Source organism: Macaca thibetana, chromosome 3, assembly GCF_024542745.1.
Source record: "Macaca thibetana thibetana isolate TM-01 chromosome 3, ASM2454274v1, whole genome shotgun sequence".
NCBI lineage: Eukaryota > Metazoa > Chordata > Mammalia > Primates > Cercopithecidae > Macaca > Macaca thibetana.
This window is the reverse complement of record NC_065580.1, coordinates 129,799,912-129,819,633: the sequence shown is the minus strand read 5'-3', so window position 1 is coordinate 129,819,633 and position 19,722 is coordinate 129,799,912. Positions and strand designations below refer to the sequence as shown.

Here is a 19,722-nt window from a genome sequence, read left to right as displayed (position 1 = left end):
TTCCTGGGAGGGAAACGCTGAATCCTCGGAATTCCCTAAGTAACAAGAGTGTCTTTGTTATTTCTGAGGCCCTTGGATGACATCTGGGTTTATGGTATGAGATGACTCAGCATGGGGTTGCTCACCACAAAGACCAACCACGGGATCAGGGGGCTGGGCCTTGCAGCCCGCCTCAACTCTGGGGAAGGGAGGTTGTCTGGAGATTGAGTTCTAACACATGACCAATGAGTTGATCAATCTTGCCTGCATAAATAAACCCCAATAAAAACGCTGGGTGTGGAAGTTCAGTGGCACTTCCAGGTTGGCGAACACATGGGTGTGCCGGGAGGGTGACATGCCCTGATTCCACAGAGAGGAGGCGCAGAAGCTCTGCATTCAGGACCCTCCCGGGCCCACTTCTATCTTATGGCTGGTCCTGATCTGCATCCTTTATAAACCTGTAATTGTTAAGTACTGTACTTTCCCAAGTTTTATGAACCATTCTAGCTAATTATTGAATCTGAAGGTTCTTTGGGTTTCAGCTCATTTAAGACCTTATGGGCCCTTTCTGTGTGTGTGTGTGTGTGTGTGTGTGTGTGTGTGTGTGTGTGTCTGTGTGCATGCATGCTTCTGCATGATTTTTTGTTTCTTTTTTTAGTAGACAAGGTTTCCCTCTGTTACCCAGGCTGGAGTGCAGTGGCACAATCACAGCTCACTGCCTGGGCTCAACGGATCATCCTGCCTCAGCTTCCCAAGTATGCCACCATGCTCAGCTTCTTTTTTTTCTTTTTTTTTTTTGAGATTGAGTCTTGCTGTGTCACCCAGGCTGGAGTGCAGTGGTACAATCTCACTTCACTGCAACCTCTGCCTCCTGGGTTCAAGCAATTCTCCTGCCTCAGCCTCGGGAGCAGCTGGGATTACAGGTGTGTGCCACCATGCCCGCCTAATTTTCTGGTATTTGTTCTTAGAGATGGGGTTTTGCCATGTTTACCAGGCTGGTCTTGAACTGCTGATCTCAAGTGATCCACCCGCCTCAGCCTCCCAAAGTGCTAGGATTACAGATGTGAGCCATTGCACCTGGCCCCGCCCAGCTAATTTTTTGATAGAGATAGGGTCTTGCTATGTTGTCCAGGCTTTTTGCCCAATTAAAAAAAATTCCCTTATGATTTGTAGGAAAGATCTATATTCCACAGATGAGTCCTTTTTTTTTTTTTTGAGACAGAGTCTCACACTGTTACCCAGGTTGGAGTGCAGTGGCACGATCTTGGCTCACTTCAGCCTCTGCCTCCTGAGTTCAGCGATTCTCCTGCCTCAGCCTCCCAAGTAGCTGGGATTACAGTCGCCTGCCACCACGCCCAGCTAATTTTTTTTGTATTTTTAGTAGAGATGGGGTTTCACTATGTTGGCCAGTCTGTTCTCAAACTCCTGCCCTCGTGATCCACCCACCTTGGCCTCCCAAAGTGCTGGGATTACAGGCTCATGAGCCACTGAGCTCGGCCTCAGATGAGTCCTTTGTTTCAAATATGTTCTCCTACTTAGGCTCACTTTTTTACTCTTCTTATGATGATTTTTATTACATAAACATCCTCAATTATAATGTAGTTCATATTATCCACCTTTAAATTAATAATTAGTACTTTTTAGGGCTTAAGAAATTCTTTCCTCTTATGGTCATAAAGATGGTCTCCTCTATCATCTTCTTCGTTTTTGTGCGACAGGGTTGATTGCCCAGGCTGGAGTGCAGTGGTGTGATCTTGGCTCATTGCAGCCTCGACCTCTGGGGCTCAAGTGATCCTCCCACCTCAGCCTCCCAAATAGCTGCGACTATAGGCATGCACCACACCTGGCTAATTTTTTGTATTTTTAGTAGAGGTGAGGTTTGGCTCTGTTTCCCAGGCTGGTTTTGAACTCCTGGACTCAAGCAATCTGCCTGCCTCAGCCTCCCAAAGTGCTGGGATTACAGGCCTGTAACAACTTCATCATTTTGCCTTTCACATTTAGGTGTGTGATCCACTTGGAAATATTTTTAGGTATGTTGTGAAGCAGGGGTGTCCCTTTAGTTTTAGCCTCAAATTCCTTTTCTTGACTTCTTCAGACTTGTTATGCAAACCAGGTTTTGGAATTTTTTTTTTTTTTTTTGATGGACTTTTGCTCTGTCACCCAGGCTGGAGTGCAGAGGTGCAGTATTGGCTCACTGCAACCTCCACCTCCCTGGTTCAAGCAATTCCCCTGCCTCAGCCTCCTGAGTACAGGCCCACACCACCAAGTCTTGCTAATTATTTTGTATTTTTAGTAGAGACGGGGTGTCACCATGTTGGCCAGACTGATCTCGAACTCCTGACCTCAGGCAATCCGCCCACCTGGGCCTTCCAAAGCGCTGGGATTACAGGTGTAAACCACCACGCCCAGGCACTTTTGGATTTTATATTCCTTCAAGACAGCCTCTTGGAATATTCTCTGGCTCCAACTTCCACAGCCTGTGAGTGAGTCTGTTCATGAATCTGCCCAGGTTTCTGGGACCTCACGCCCAGCCTGGGCCCAGAGCTCTGCGCCCCTTGTCTGCACGAGGCGGTCGGAGTCTTCTGGATAAATCAGGAGCTCCTCCTGTGACTCCTGAGGACTTACTCCAATGCCTCGCCATAGTACACGCTGGGTAAACAACTGGTGAACAAGTGAATGAATGGATGAATAGTAAATATATGTGAGTAAGAATATGCCCTGCAAGTACTTTGAAGCACTCAAGTCATATGTATCAATTACTGGCGGCTGAATGTTTTTAGACAAGGGTCAGGAAGGAAGAGGCTTCAACTCTGGTGTGAGACATGGCTTCCCTCAGAGAGGGCAGCCCATTTACTCCAGGCTTGCTTCAGGCAACTAGACTTCACACAAGTCTATGAGGCGGCGGTGTTTCACCAATCTCTATCTGGAACGCTTTTAGAAACTGAGTTCAGAACTGAGTCTCCTTTTCCTACTGACAAGCTAATCACTGACAGCAGCAGCCTGGAGGCAACATGCATCAATGCCATGCTGGCAAGGGAAGTTGGCCGCACTCAGGCCATGGGTGCCCATTTTTTCTGACTTCTATATGGGGATGACAGGTGATGCCCAGAGGCAGGACGCGGGCTCCTCTAGGCATGTCAGCTGCAAGACTCCCTGTTTCTTTCCAACCCAGGAAACAGGATTGGAATGCAAGTCCAATCTAGACTCATGGCAACCTCCACCTCCCGGGATCAAGCGATCCTCCTACCTCAGCCTCCCAAGTAGCTGGGACCATAGGCCTGTGCCCCCATGCCTAGCTAATTTTTTCTTTTTAGCTAGGCAGTCTTGTTCTGTCACACAGGCTGTAGTGCAGCAGTGCAATCTTGGCTCAGCAACCTCCACCTCTCGGTTCATGTGATTCTCCTGTCTCAGCCTCCCAAGTAGCTGGGATTACAGGCACCTTCCACAATACTTGGCTAATCTTTGCATGTTTAGTAGAGTTGAGGTTTCACCATGTTGGCCATGCTGGTCTTGAACTCCTGACTTCAAGTGATCCACCAACCTCGGCCTCCCAAACTGCTGGGATTACAGGCATAAGCCACCGTGCTGGCTTTAATCCTTCAAACTCTTGGTGTCCTTCCCAAGGGCCAGTAACTGTGTGCATAATATATTTATAAGTCTTCTGGGCTCCAAATGAGAAAAACCAAAGGGGCATGGATGTACAGTATACACAGTAGGAACAGAGAGGGTCGCTGCAAATTTTTATTTCAAATTAGGCACTGGAAGGCTGGAGTAGCTTTACCCACTGGGTGGCTTGTGCAGGACCTCAAACAATCAGCATTTCGTTATCAATAAAGTATTTCCCTGGTTTTGGGAGACATTGAGCTCTCTGAAATTAAGACTGTGTTAAATTATTGTTAAAATCAACAAGTCCCAGAGGCTGATCTTTCTTCCACCAGCACATACCATTATCTCTTCTTTTCTTTTTGGTTTCTTGTTTCTGTCTTTTTAATTTCATTATCTCTTTAAAAATATTACTTCAATGCAAGAGCCAATCTAGTATACATCAGGAGGAAAAGGCAGACACCGTACCTGTGGTTTTTCTTTAAGAAAGTCAGGTAGTTGGAATTCTCCCTTATAGACCTGGAAAAACAAAGCAGGCGTGAGTTTAAGGCAACAGGTCCAGTCCCCATCATTTCAGGACATGTGCCATGCCTGACCATGGCCGGGTTTACTGCTCCACTGCTGGGGAGTTTAGAATGAGAGAGAAGCCTGTCGGTCCAAGAGCAGCCAGTGGGCAGGACTGACGGAAATCCCCATTCACTGCGATTCCCTCCTGCCCTGTGTTTACCGAGTGTTCACAGATGCGGGCTGGCTAGGAGAGGGCTCAGGGTACCTGAAAAACAAAAGCACCCTGACTGCCAAATCCCAATCACTTTAGCTGAGAGAGGAAGCAAGCCCTAAGGCAATCTCTCTGGAGCAACCAACACAGAACTCACACAGTTGAGGAACAAGCTCCTGGTTCCTTTTGAATTCTCCAAGGATACAACCCTGGATTTAATCCAACTTTACTTTCCTCAATTTACCCAGTATTCCCATGGTGATTTGAATTTGAATATTAAGTGATTCTTAAAATGATATATACCTTAAATCTCATAAAATCTTATAATTAAAAACGTATGCTTTAATATATAAAAATGTCTCCAATACATGCAATAATTAGGAATCATTTTTAAAATACCATTTATTACATTTAAAAGCCCACTGAATATGTAAGAGTAAATCAGTGAAAGATATATAAGACCTTAACACAGAAAACTATAAAACACTATTGAGAGAAATTAAAGACCCACATAAACAGACATACCACTTTCAGGGACAGGAAGATTTAACATAGTACAGATGGCCATTCTCCTCAAAGAATCCCCAAACAAAATTCTAGCATGCTTTTTTTTTTTTTTGGAGGGGAAGGAGTAATTTCAACTTGTTTGTAAAACTTAAATGAAAATACACAGGGCCAAGAATAGTCAAGGTAGTTTTAAAAGAATAACAAAGTAGAAGAACTTATTCTACCAGATATCGATACATTATTATTATACAGCTATAATTATCTACATTACATAGCTCTAAGCATTAGCTAAGTTAATGATATAGCCATAAGAACGACAGTTTTTGGCACAGGGATAGACAAATATATCAATGGAACAGAATGACAGGTCCAGAAACAGCCCCTGAGATATGGATGCCTGGTTTATGGCAAGGTGGCACTATAGAACAGTGCAATGAGAATGCATAAATAAAAAAAGTGCTCTATGCATATAATGATATACTATACAGCAACAGAAAAATGAACTCTGCTACATTACCAAGAACACAGATGAATCTTAACATACAATAAGGAGGTGGGGAGCCAGATTCCAAAGAATAATATACTATGTCTTCATTTAAAAAATTTAAAGCTAAGTAGGTAAAACGAATCAATGATCTTAGAAATCAGGATACTGTTTGCCCTGGACAGGAAGGAGGTGGTAGTGATTTTGAGAGAGAGAAGCTGAGGGAGGCTTCCAGGGTGCTGGTAATTTTCTGTGTTGATATGAGTAGTGATTATGAGCATGTGTTCATTTTGTGAACATATCAGTTATTGATAAATGACTGGTGTACTCTATGTGTGATATACTACAACAACAAAATTCAATAAATGAATTAAGTCAGTGGTTTAATGTTAAAAATTTACTGTTAAAATACACATATATTGGCTGGGCACAGTGGCTCACGCCTGCATTCCCAGCACTTTGGGAGGCCAAGGCGGGTGGATCACGAGGTCAGGAGATCGAGACCATCCTGGCTAACACGGTGAAACCCCGTCTCTACTAAAAAAAAAAACAAAAAAATAGCCAGGCGTGGTGGTGGGCGCCTGTAGTCCCAGCTACTCAGGAGGCTGAGGCAGGAGAATCGCGTGAACCCAGGAGGCGGAGCTTGCAGTGGGCCGAGATCGCGCCACTGCACCTCCAGCCTGGGCGACAGAGTGAGACTCCGTCTCAAAAAAAAAAATATCATTTAAGTACAAAGATGTTTATTTCAACACCGTTTGCAACAGCAAAAAAATACCTGGGAACAAGTAATGTCAATCAAGAGTGGAAAAGCAATCCACTAGGAAGAAGTTTGATAACCACTGGAATCGCGATTGTAACAAGAAACGAAGGAAAGTTATTGGAAGGACAGTTACTGGATGGTCCTTCAGAGCACAGAGAAATCTCAGTGCTGAATCCTAAGCCTAAAAACCTAAAGAAGTTTCTCCTTTTACTGATCCATCTAAATATAATAGCCGCATTACTTCGGAGGCTCAGAGAATGAACACACTTTTTTTTCCTGCAGTGCCTAAAACCTGGTCTATTTTTTGTTTTTCTCTGCTACAGTCTAGGAGGCCTAAACTGAAGTAGAGACACAAGGCTTACAGATAAGGTATTTCCATGGAGGTGCGTGGCCCTGGAAGGTGAACAGGGTGCAGGATAACAAAACTGCAGCTACTAGGAGTGTCTCAAAGCTCCCATCATCTCCCCTAGTCAATGGGGGCTGGCCTAGCTGTTCCCAAACACTGCATGTTCTCACTCATAGGTGGGAATTGAACAATGAGAACACTTGGACACAGCGTGGGGAACATCACACACCGGGGCCTGTCGTGGGGTGGGGGTAGCGGGGAGGGATAGCATTAGGAGATATACCTAATGTAAATGACGAGTTAACGGGTGCAGCACACCAACATGGCACATGTATACATATGTAACAAATCTGCACGTTGTGTACATGTACCCCAGAACTTAAAGTATAATAATCATTAAAAAAAAAAAAAATCTGCATATAAGAATCATTTGTTCGGCCAGGCGCAGTAGCTCAGGCCTGTAATCCTAGCACTTTGGGAGGCCAAGGCGGGCGGATCACCTGAGGTCAGGAGTTCGAGACCAGCCTGGCCAACATGGTGAAATCCCGTCTCTACTTAAAATACAAAAAATTAGCTGAGCGTGTTGGCGGGCGCCTGTAATCCCAGCTACTCAGGCAGCTGAGGCAGGAGAATCACTCGAACCTGGGAGGCGGAGGTTGCGGTGAGCCGAGATCACTGCATTGCACTCCAGCCTGGGCAACCAGAGCGACACTGTCTCAAAAAACAGAATCATTTGTTCTACCCTGACACCACAACTCGGATGGGTCCAGCTTGCTGAGGTGGGAAGCCCTGGGAGCTGTGTATCATGTTAGCACTCGCTTCCATCCACTTTGCCTGCCTATTGTCTGTGGGGTCAGAAGACACCATGCCAGTGGAGGGGCTGAAGCTACTAGAATGTTTTGTTTGTTTTGAGTTTTTTACCAGATTCTCACGTGTCCTTCCTTCTCCCTCTATTCAAGAAATGAAGTCCCAGCCCCTACTTTCCAGGCCCCAAGGGCATACACTGCTCAGGCCCATAGTCCGCTCTGGTCTGTGCCCTGGCTGCTTTACAGAACCAGTTCAGTTCGGGCCTGCCCCAGTTCCTCTTCTCTTGTTAGTGGGTTGGGGTCTCAAGTGACTTGACTTTTTTTTTTTTTTGAGACGGAGTTTCGCTCTGTCACCCAGGCTGGAGTATAATGGCATGATCTTGGCTCTCCGCAACCTCTGCCTCCCACATTTAAGTGCTTTTCCTGCCTCAGCCTCCCAAGCAGCTGGAATTACAGGCATGCATTACCACACCTGGCTAATTTTTTGTAGTTTTAGTAGACATGGGGTTTCTCCACATTGGTCAGGCTGGTCTTGAACTCCTGACCTCAGGTGATCCGCCCACCTCAGCCTCCCAAAGTGCTGCAATTACAGGCATGAGCCACTGTGCCTGGCCAACTTTTCTTATTTTCACACTCTCTCAGACATTCAGACACTGAATCTCCTCTTTGAGCTAGCCTCTTTTGCTAGAATTTATGCAGAAGGTTTAACTCAAGCCCAGGCAGTCATACAGGTGTCAGTGGCAGAGCAAGGCTCACAGGCCCCACCCCAGGGCTCTTCCATTAAACCACACTCATTGCATCCTACATTGCCATTAGCAAATCTATGGTGAAATCTTTCTTACTCTTTTTGGCTTGTTATAAAAAGCATAAGGCCTAACAAGGAAATATGAGTGGGAACATTCAACACTCTAAGTCCCTTCCGAGTACGGACAGTTCCAGATAGGTAAGGCTTATATGAAGAAGAAAAAAAAATCCTAGGTATGTGATGTTACAAATGTAATAAAAAAACCAAAAGGGGTCAGGGTAAAATATCAGATAAAGCTCAAGCAAAAAATCAGTGGGCAGCTGTCTGGAGATTTCCTTCTTTTAGTATCCTCTAGGGAACAAATGCCTCAAAAGTTAGGAACTGTAAAACCGAGAAAAATAACATTTTCCACTGACAAAGCAATTTCTGTGCAGTGCAGGAAACTGACCCACTACATTGCCTACACAAACAGCAGAGCTAGAAATGGAATTTCCTTTGGTTAACAATGTTTCTGGACATCTGAATATTTTCAGGCACTAAAAGAGAGAGGATTCTGCTTGACAGCAACGAGATAGGTATTCAGAATCCAAATGTTTCTACAAACTCTCCCACCTCAAGCACTGAAGAAAAAGACAAAACTAAGCTTCTGATTTGAAGGGCAAATTGAAAATACAAATAATTTAAAAACCTGCTAAACTTTACTATTTTCTATGCATCAGGCTGGTATTAAGCAAGTGCCTCCTCATCAAATCACACAATCTCCTGAGGAGGTATTATTCTCTTTTTACAGATGAAGCAACTGAGGCACAGAGAAATTAAGTAATTCATAGACAGGTGGTGAAATGGGAAGCTTCTGTAGTAATACTAGATTGGATTTCAATCATTGTAGTTGCTCTGTTTAGACTGCGGTATGGAGTCTATAGCAATAATCCAGAGAAGAGATAATGATGGCTTGGACCAAGGAGATAGAAGTAGAAGGGGAGGATTACAGATTTTTTTTTTTCTAATTACATCTCGATATGCTACAAGACAGGATGTGGGATGTGAGGGACAAGGAGAATCAAGAATGACTCCAAGGTGTTTTGCCTAAGCAACTACCAACTGGAAACATGGAGTTACCATAGGTTGGTAGGGCTTTTCTTTCAATACTTTAAATATTTCACTCTGTAAGTCTGATAGCAATGAGACAATAGAAAGAAAGGGCATCCAAACTAGAAAGGAAGAAGTCAAATTATCCTTGTTTATAGATAATATAACCTTATATTTGGAAAATCCAAAAGACTCCACCAAAAAAACTATTAGAACTAATAAATTCAGTAAAGTTGAAGGAGACAAAACCAACATACAAAAATCAGTAGCATTTTTATGTGCCAGCAGTGAACAATCTGAAAAAGAAATCAAGAAAGTAATCCCATGTACCATAGCTACAAATAAAATAAAATACTTCTTCTCAGAAATAGAAAAAACAATCCTAAAGTTTACCTGGAACCATGAAAGATCCAGAATAACCAAAGCTATCCTGAGCAAAAAGAACAATACTGGAGGAGTAACATTACCTGAATTCGAATTATACTACAGAGTTATAGTAACTAAAACAGCATGGTACTGGCATAAAAATAGACATACATACCAATGGAATAGAAGAGATAACCCAGAAACATATCCAGACATCTACAGAGAACTCATTTCCAACAAATGTGCCAAGAACATACATTGGGGAAAGAACAGTCTCTTCAATAAATGGTGCTGGGAAAACTGGATATCCATATATAGTAGAATACAACTAGATACTTGCTCACACCTATAATCCCAGCACTTTAGGAGGCCAAGGCCAGTGTGGATCACTTGAGGCCAGAAGTTTGAGACTACCCTGGGCAACATGGTGAAACCCTGTCTCTACTCAAAATACAAAAATTAGCCAGGCATGGTGGCATACACCTGAAATCCCAGCTACTCAGGAGGCTGAGGCATTAGAATTGCTTGAACCTGGGAGGTGGAGGTTGCAATGAGTTGTGATCACACCACTGTACTCCAGCCTGGGAGACAGTGAGACACCGTCTCAAAAAAAAAAAAAAGAAGAAAGAAAGAAACTAGATCCCTATCTCTTGCCATATACAAAAATCAAATCAAAATGAATTAAATACTTAAATCTAAAACCTCAAACTATGAACCTACTAAAAGAAAACATTTGGAAAACTCTCCAGGACATTGCACTGAGCAAAGATTTCTTGAGTAATACCCCACAAAGACAGGCACCCAAAGCAAAAATGGACAAATGGGATCACACTAAGTGCAAAAACTTCTATGCAGCAAAGGATACAATCAACAAAGTGAAGCGACAATTCCCCACATGGAAGAAAACATTTGCAAACTATCCATTTGACAAGAGATTAATAACCAGAATAGATTAAGAGCTCAAACAACTCAATAAAAAATCTAGTAATACAATTTAAAGATGGGCAAAAGATCAGAATAGACATTACTCCAAAGTAGACACACAAATGGTAAGCAGGTATATGAAAAGGCACTCAATATTACGTCATGACCATCAGGGAGATGCAAATCAAAACTACAATGAGATATCATCTCACACCAGTTAAAATGGCTTTTATCCAAAAGACAGGCAATAACGATGTGGAGAAAGGGGAACCCTGCTACACTGCTGGTGGGAATATAAATTACTACAGCCATCATGGAGAACAGTATGGAGGTTCCTCAAAAAACTAAAAATGGAACTACCATATGATTTAGCAATCCCACTGCCAGGAATATACCCAAAAGAAGGAAAATCAGTAAATCAAGGAGATATCTTCATTATCACGTTTGCTGCAGCACTATTCACAATAGCTAAGATTTGGGATCAATCTAAGTGTCCATCAACAGATAAATGGATAAAGGAAAGATGGCATATATATATATATACACACACATACACACACATACACACACACACACTATCCAGCCATAAAAAAGAATGATCCTGTCATTTGCAACACCATGGGTGGAAATGGGGGTCATTATGTTAAGTAAAAGAAGCCAGGCATAGAAAGACAAACTTTGCGTGTTCTCACTTACTTGTGGGAGCTAAAAATTAAGACAGTTGAACTCATGGAAATAGAGAGTAGAACAATGGTTACCAGAGGCTGGGAAGGGTAGTGGGTAGGTGGGTAGGGGAGGAGATAGCTAATGGGTACAAAAATATTATTAGATAGAAGGAATAAAATCTATTATTTGATAGCACAACAGGGTGACTCCAGTCAACAATTTACTATATATTTAAAAACAACTAGAGTATAAAGATGGTTTGTAATACAAAAAAATGATAAATGCTTGAGGTGATGGATACCTCATTCATCCTGATGTGATTATTACACATTGTATACCTGCATCAAAATATCTCATGTACCCCATAAATACATACACTTACCAGATAACCACAAAAATGAAAATACAATTAAAAACATAATAAATATAGAAATATTTCACTCTCCATAAGTAAGGTGTTTTTTGTCCTCCAGGTTTTTTCAGGATGTTATCTGATTTTCTGCTATTTGATTATGATATGCCTAGGTACAGACTTTCTTGTATGTATTTATTTATCTATTTATTATGTTATTATTTTTTTTTGGAGATGGAGTCTCACTCTGTCTCCCAGGTTGGAGTACAGTGGCGCCCAGCTCACTGCAACCTCCACCTCCCAGGTTCAAGCAATTCTCCTGCCTCAGTCTCCCGAGTAGCTGGGATTATAAGCACCTGCCACCAGGCCCGGCTAATTTTTGTATTTTTAGTAGAGACAGGGTTTCACCATGTTGGCCGGTGTAATCTGACCTCAAGTAATCTGCCCACCTCGGTCTCCCAAAGTGCTGGGATTACAGGTGTGAGCCACCCCACCTGGCATTTGGTATTTATCTTGCTTGTTTTCTTAACTTTCTAAACTGGATTTGTGGTTTGATGTCTGTCTTTAGTTTTGAAAATACTCAGACATTATTACTTCAGATGGTTCTTCTATTCCTTTCTCTCTTTTCCTGTTTTCTTTTCTCTCTTTTCCTGTTTTCTTTGCCTGTAGTCCCAGCTACTCGGGAGGCTGAGGCAGGAGAATGGCATAAGCCCAGGAGGCGGAGCTTGCAGTGAGCCTAGATCATGCCACTGCACTCCAGCCTGGGCAACAGAGTGAGACTCTGTCTAAAAAATAAATAAATAAATAAGAAATGTTGGCTGGGTGAGGTACCTCACACCTGTAACCCCAGCACTTTGGGAGGCCAAGGCGGGTGGAACACGAGGTCAGGAGTTCAAGACCAGCTTGCCCAAGATGGTGAAACCCCGTCTCTACTAAAATTACAAAAATTAGCCAAGCGTGGTGGCAGCTACTCGGGAGGCTGAGGCAGGAGAATCGTTTGAACCTGGGCAGCAGAGGTTGCAGTGAGCCAGGATCATGCCATGCACTCCAGCTTGGGTGACAGAGTGAGACTCCATCTATAAAAAAAAAAAAAAAATTAGAAATGTTTTTTCTATGCTTCATGACCTTACATATCATCCTTGCACAGGGCCATGTTGTACATGTTGTGTCTCTGTATTGTTCCAATTTTAGTGTATGTTCAGCCAAAGCAAGGACTTAAATATATATAATTTCATAACTGTCCCACAGTTTTTGGATATCCTATTCTTTTCCTTTTTCTTTTTTGTGGAGTCAACAGATCTCTCTCTGTTGCCCAGGCAGGTCTTCAATCTTGGTCTCAAGTGATCTTCCCACTTGGGCCTCCTGAAGTGCTGAGATACAGTGTGAGCCACCAGGCCCTGCCATGTTCTGTCATTTTCATTCTTTTTTCTCTTTGCAGTTTAAGTTTTGGAACTTTCTACTGACATATCTTCAAGCTCACTGAGTCTTTCCCAGGTTATCTATTGTCCTTTCCAGTCTATCAATAAGTCCAAAGGCATTTTTCATTTCTGTTATAGTATTGTTTATTTCTAGTATTTCTTTTGGGTTCTTTCTTAGAGTTTCTATTGTCTGCTTATGTTATCCATCTTTCTTGCATGTTGTTTACTTTCTCCATTAGAGTCTTTAGTGTATTAATCATACTTACTTAAAATTTCCTGTCTGATTATTCCAAAATTGCTGCCATAAATGAGTTTGGCAATGGTTCTGATTCTTGTTATGCCTTATGCAACTTTTGATTTTTGTCTTTTAGCATGTCTTGTAAGTTTCTGTTGAAAGCAGACATGATATACTGTACAGAAGAAACTGCAGTAAAGAGTCCTTTTGCTTGAGGCTTTATGTTTCTCTGGCTAAGAGTTGGGTTGTGTTTACTGTTTTGTGTAGCTGTATAGGTTAAATTTCCTTTAGTGTCCTTTTTCTAAATCAATTTTTATTTTAGATTCAGAGGGACTTGTGCAGGTTACAAGGGTATTTTGTGTGATGCTGAGGTCCGGCGTACAACTGATCCTGCTACTCTGGTCGTGAGCAGAGTACCCAATAGGCAGCTTTTCAACCCTTTCTCCCCTCCCTCTCTCCCCTGTCTTGCAGTCCCCAGTGTCTACTGTTCCCATCTTTATGTCCATGAATACCCAATGTCTAGCTCCCACTTAGGAGTTGGGAACATGTAGTTCTGGTTGTTTCAGCATTAATTCACTTAGGATAATGGCCTCCAGCTGCATCTATGTTGTTGCAATCACATCCTTGTTTTTGTATCTCTTACCGTTTCTTGGTTTCCCTAAAGACTCCTTATTAAAACAGGGTCTCAAAATTAGTTAGTTTAGCAGTAATCCACTATCATTATACAGGAGACAGATCGGTGGTGGTGAGGTGTCTGTGTGGTGGGGGGAGTGTCCTATAACCACATAATTAGTTCTCAGTCTTTTAGTGAGCCTGTGTGCCTGGGCCGTGACTTTCACAAGGGCTTCTCAGGTTCCCTTCTCCCCCCATTAGGTAAGACAGGAAGGCTAGAGAGGGCTGCGGTTGGGTGTTTCCCTTCTGATACACTTTGGGTATTTTTCCCCTCCAACTCATGCTGAAATGTGATTCCCAGTGTTGAAGGTGGGGGCCTAGTGGGAACTGTTTGGGTCATGGGGCCAGATCCCTCATGAATGGCTTGATGTTGTCCCTGCACTTACGAGTGAGTTCTTACTCTATTACTATGGTTCACGCAAGAGCTGGTGCGAGATCTGGTTGTTAAAGAGTCTGGCACCTCCCTCCCCTCTCTCTCTTGCTCTCTCTCTCTCTATGTGCTGTGCCTGCTCCCCTTTGTGTCCCACCATAAGGGAAAGCTTCCTGAGGCCTCACCAGAAGCTGAGCAGACACATGCTGGTGCCATGCTTCTGGTACAGCCTGCAGAAATGTGAGCCAAATAAACCCCTCTTTTTTTTTTTTTTTGTGAGACGGAGTCTCGCTCTGTCGCCCAGGCTGGAGTGCAGTGGCGCGATATCGGCTCACTGCAAGCTCCGCCTCCCGGGTTCACACCATTCTCCTGCCTCAGCCTCCCCGAGTAGCTGGGACTACAGGCGCCCGCGGCCACGCCCGGCTAGTTTTTCATATTTTTTAGTAGAGACGGGGTTTCACCATGTTAGCCAGGATAGTCTCGATCTCCTGACCTCGTGATCCGCCCGTCTCAGCCTCCCAAAGTGCTGGGATTACAGGCTTGAGCCACCGCGCCCAGCATAAACCCCTCTTCTTTATAAATTACCAGTCTCGGGTATTTTATAGCAATGCCAAATGGACTAACACATCTTCCTCCAGGTCAATTAGGCTCTGGTAAAGCGCATGTCAATTAGGCTTGATAAAACAGTTTACTTTGAGAGCAAACCATTGCTAAGGAGTGCTCTGGCTTATTTCAAGATGAGGATTCCCCTTCTCCCTACCTGAAGCTTGAGGAGATTTTCCTCTTTACCCTGAGAATCCGGTGAGGTTTCTAGAGGTAATCTGTGATTCTCAGTATGTACCTTTCCCTCCAGTTTTTGGGAGAATGGTTTGCCCTGAAACCTCAATTTTCTGATTGAAGAGTTGATTTTTCAGTTTTTGCAGCTTGTCTTCATCCTTGGTGTTCTACAATTTCATGGTACTGTGGTTTATTTTCTTCACTCAATGGTATTGGAAACAGATGCATGTCCATCTATTCCTACATTGTTACTTTGATAATATCCTGCTGTTCATTTTCTCTATTCTCTTTTTCTGGAATTCCGGTCAGTTAAACATTGGACAACTTGAATTTTGCTTCCCCGTTTCTTATCTTTTTTCTCTAAGTCATCTCGTTTTCTCTTTTTATAAGATATTTTCTCAACTTTATTCAATCACTAATTTTAAATTTCAGCTCTTATTTTTAGTTCCCAAGCTTTCTGAATGTTTTTGTTTTAGAAAATAGCAATTTATTCTTGTTCCTTCACCTTACCTCTACAAGAATATTAATTACAGTTCATTTACATTTTTTCTTTTGCTTATTACATTGTTTTTGTTATCTCTGAGGTACATTTTTCCCTTTCTTTTGGTCTCTCTTATGTTAGAGATGTTCTGCCAATTTCTGGCGAGTCTTGGCTATGAAGCACTACAAAGTTAACTGGAGTTCTGTATATGAGAGTTGAGTATAATTATGGGTGTGCTTTCTCAGCCAGCCTTTTTGTCAGGATTCTCCAAGTATAATTTTGTAGGTCTAGGCCGAGTGCAGTGGCTCACACCTGTAATCCCAGCACTTTGGGAGGCCGAGGCAGGTGGATCATGAAGTCAGGAGTTCAAGACCAGCCTGACCAAGATGGTGATACCCCATCTCTACTAAAAATACAAAAACATTAGCCAGGCGTTTGTGGCGGGTGCCTGTAATCCCAGCTACTTGGTAGGCTGGGGCAGAGAACTGCTTGAACCTGGGAGGCAGAGGTTGCAGTAAGCCAAGATTACGCCACTGCACTCCAGCCTGGGCAACAAAGCGAGACACTGTCTCAAAAAACAAAAATTTTGTAGGTATTTTATATACCTATGTGTGTATAAAATTTGTGTACATACATATAGAATCAAGGTGTTTTGGCTACCATAGCTTTGTGGTATTCAAAGTCAGGCAGTGTGATGTCTCCAACTTTGTTCTTTCTGCTCAGGATAGCTTTAGGTATTCAAGGTCTTCTGTCATTCCACACAAATTTTAGGATTTTTTTTCTATTTCTGTGAAAAATGTCATTGGTGTTTTGATAGAGATTATACTGACTCTGTAGATTACTTTGGGTAATACTGACTTTTGAGATGGAGTCTCGCTCTGTCGCCCAGGCTGGAGTGCAGTGGCGTGATCTTGGCTTGCTGCAACCTCTACCTCCCAGGTTCAAGTGATTCTCCTGCCTCAGTCTCCTGAGTAGTTGGGATTACAGGCGCCCACCACCAGGCCTGGCTAATTTTTCCATTTTTAGTAGAGATGGGGTTTCACCATGTTGGTCAGGCTGGTCTCGAACTCCATAACAATATTAATTCTTCTAATCCATGAGTATGAAGTATCTTTTCATTTTCTGTATGTCCTCTTCAATTTCTGTCATCAATCTTTTATAGTTTTCATCACAGAGATTCTTCACTTATTTGGTTAAGTTTATTCCTAGGTATTTTATTTTTTGTAGCTATGTAAATGGGATTGCTTTTCTGACTTCTTTTTCAGATTGCTTGCTGTTGATGTACAGAAATGTTACAGATTTTTGTCATGTTGATTTTGTACCCTGAAATTTAACTGAATTTGTTCATCAGTTCTAGCAGTTTTTGGTGGAGTCTTGAGGTTAAATACAGGATCATGTCATATGCAAATAAAGATAATGTGGTTTCTTCCTTTCTGTTGGGTACCCTTTATTTCTTTCTCTTGCCTAATTGCTTGGGCTAGGACTTCAAGTACTAAGTTGAACAGAAGTGGTTGGAGTGGGCATCCTTGTCTTGTTCCTGATCTTAGATAAAAATTATTCAACTTTTCACTGTTGAATATGACGTTAGCTGTGGGTTTGTCATATATGGTTTGAGATACGTTCCTTCTTTTTTTTTCTCTTTTGAGATACAGTCTCGCTCTATCACCCAGGCTGGAGTGCAGTGGCGCAATCTCAGCTCACTGCAACCTCCGCCCCCCCTGGCTCAAGTGATTCTCTCACCTCAGCCTCTCAAATAGCTGGGATTACAGGTGTGCACCGCCACACCCAGCTAATCTTTGTATTTTTAGTAGAGATGGGGTTTCACCATGTTGGCCAGGCTGGTCTCAAACTCCTGACTCCAAGGGATCCACCCACCTCAGCCTCCCAAAGTGCTGGGATTACAGGCGTGAGCCACCACACCTGGCCGAAGTATGTTCCTTCTATACCCAGTTTGTTGAGAATTTTTATCAAGAAGGGATGTTGAATTCTACTGAATGCTTTTTCAGCATCTACTGAAATCATCATATGGTTTTTGGTCTTGACTGTATTAATGTGATGTACCTTGTTTACTGATTTCTGTATGTTGAATCATCCTTGCATCCCTGGGAATTCTACTTGATCATGATAATCTCTCTTTTTTTTTAGGTTGAGAGGTACATGTGCAGGTTTGTTATATGGGTAAACTGCGTGTCACAGAGGCTTGATGTACAGATTATTTCATCATCCAGGTAATAAGCATAGTACCCAATAGGTATTTTTTTCTGATCCTCTCCTTCCTCCAACCCCCCACCCTCAAGTATGCCTGGTGTCTGTTCTTCCCCTCTTTGTATCCCAGGATGATCTTTTTAATGTGTTGTTGAACTCGGTTTGTCAGTATTTTGTCGAGGATTTTTGCATCTATGTTCATCAGGGATGCTGGCCTGTCATTTTCTTGTTGCATCCTTGTCTGGTTTTAGTATCAGGGTAATGATGCCCTTGTAGAATCAGTTGGGAAGTATTCCCTTCTCTTCCAAAAAAAAATTTCGTTTTTGAGTTTGAGTTGAATTGGTATTAATTCTTTAAATGTTTGACAGAATTTCGCAGTGAAGCAACAGGTCCTGGGCTTTTCTTGGTTGAGAGACTTTTTAAATATGGCTTCAATCTCATTACTCATTACTGGTTTGTTGAGGTCTTTTGTTTCTTCCTCATCCAATCTCGGTAGGTTGAATGTGTCAGGGAGTTCATACATTTCTTCTAGGCTTTGCAATTTTTTGGTGTACAGTTGTTCATAGTAGTCTCTAATGATCTTTTGTATATCTGTGGTATCACTGACAATGTCTCATTTTTCACCTCTGGTTTTACTTATTTGGGTCTTCTCTCCCCCCGCACCCTCCCACCCACAGTCTTGTTAAAGGTTTGTCAATTTTGGTTACCTGTTAAAAAAAAACCATTTTCATTTCATTGATCTTTGTATTCTTTTAGTCTTGGTTTCATTTACTTCTGCTCCTTTATTCTTTCTTTCTATTAACTTTGGTTTTTTAGGTGCCTTTTTTCAGGGAGAAAAAAAGAATAAAAAATTGGGGGTTTGTTTAGTTTTGCTTTTCTAGTTCCTTGAGGTGTATCATTAGGTTGTTTATTTGAAGTCTTTTTACTTTTTGATATAGATGTTTACCGCTATACACTTCCCTCTTAGAACCGCTTTTGCTGTATTCCATAGGTTTTGGTATTTTGTTTCTATTTTCGTTTGTCTCAAGAAATTTTAAAATTTACTTTAAAATTTCTTCACTGGTCCATTTGTTGTTTAATTTCCATCAGTTTGTACTGTTTCCAATGTTCCTCTGATTATGGATTTCTAGTTTTATTCCACTGTGGCCAGAAAAGATAAATATAATTTCAATTTTAAAAATTTGTTAACACTTGTTTTATGACCTAATGTATGATCAATCCTGGAGAATATTCCATGTGCTGTTGAGAACAATGTGTATTTAGCAACTGTTGGATGGAATGTTCTGTAAATGTCTGTTAGGTCCATTTGGTCCAGAGTACAGTTTATCGTCTATGTTTCTTTGTTGCTTTTCTGTCTGGATGATCTGTTCACATTGAAAGTGTGGATGTTCCCTAGTATTACTGTATTGCAATCTATCTCTCTTTTTAGGTCTATTAATATTTGTTTTATATTTTTGGGTGCTCTGGCGTTGGGTCTGTATATATTTACAATTGTTATATCCTCTTGCTGTATTGACCCCTTTGTCATTATATAATGGCCTTCTTTTTTTTTAACCATCTTGATTTAAGTTTATTTTATGTGATAAAACTATAGGCACTCTTGCTCTTTCTTGGTTTCCATTTGCATAAATTATCTTTGTGCATACCTTCACTTTCAGTCTGTGCTTATCTTTATGGATGAAGTGAGTTTCTTGTAGCCAGCATATGGCTGGGTCTTGTTTTTTAATCCATTCTGCCACTCTTAATTGGAGAATTTAATCCATTTATATTCAAGGCTATTGCTGATAGGTAAGGGTTTACTACTGCCATGTTGTTCCTTGTTTTTGGTTGTTTTGTAGGTTCTTTCTTCCTATTTTCCTTTCTTACTGTCTTCCTCTATGGTAAGTGATTTTCTCTAGCAGCGTGCTTTGATTTTGTGTTCATTTTTAGTGTATCTACTATAGGTTTTTGCTTTATGGTTCCTGTGAGGCTTACAAAAAAAATCTTATAATAGGTCATTTTAAACTGATAATCACGTAACTTTGCAAAGAAAAGTAACAAAAACAAACTCTATACTTTAACACCACCATTGCCATTTTGACTTTCTGATGTTTCGATTTAATCTTTTTATTGCTTAAACAATTGTCTGTCTCTTAAATAACTGTTGTAGTTATTGTTTTTAATAGTTTTGTCGGCCAGATGTGGTGGCTCAAGCCTGTAATCCCAGCACTTTTGGAGGC

General features: G+C 41.8%; 1 protein-coding gene and 1 pseudogene across 3 annotated transcripts in view; both read right to left on the bottom strand.

The window, feature by feature from the left end:
• Nucleotides 1–19,722, bottom strand: part of TPST1 (tyrosylprotein sulfotransferase 1) — a 146,020-nt gene that overhangs the window by 3,616 nt on the left and 122,682 nt on the right. For 2 of the 3 annotated variants that reach the window (XM_050783584.1, XM_050783583.1), the window contains exon 4: nt 4,051–4,101. In XM_050783584.1, coding sequence (XP_050639541.1) covers nt 4,051–4,101 — 51 coding nt within the window. Of the gene's footprint in view, nt 1–1,507; nt 4,102–19,722 lie in introns of those variants that run through there. The other variant, XM_050783582.1, reaches the window with a different exon arrangement.
• Nucleotides 12,448–12,560, bottom strand: LOC126951800 (uncharacterized; annotated as a pseudogene).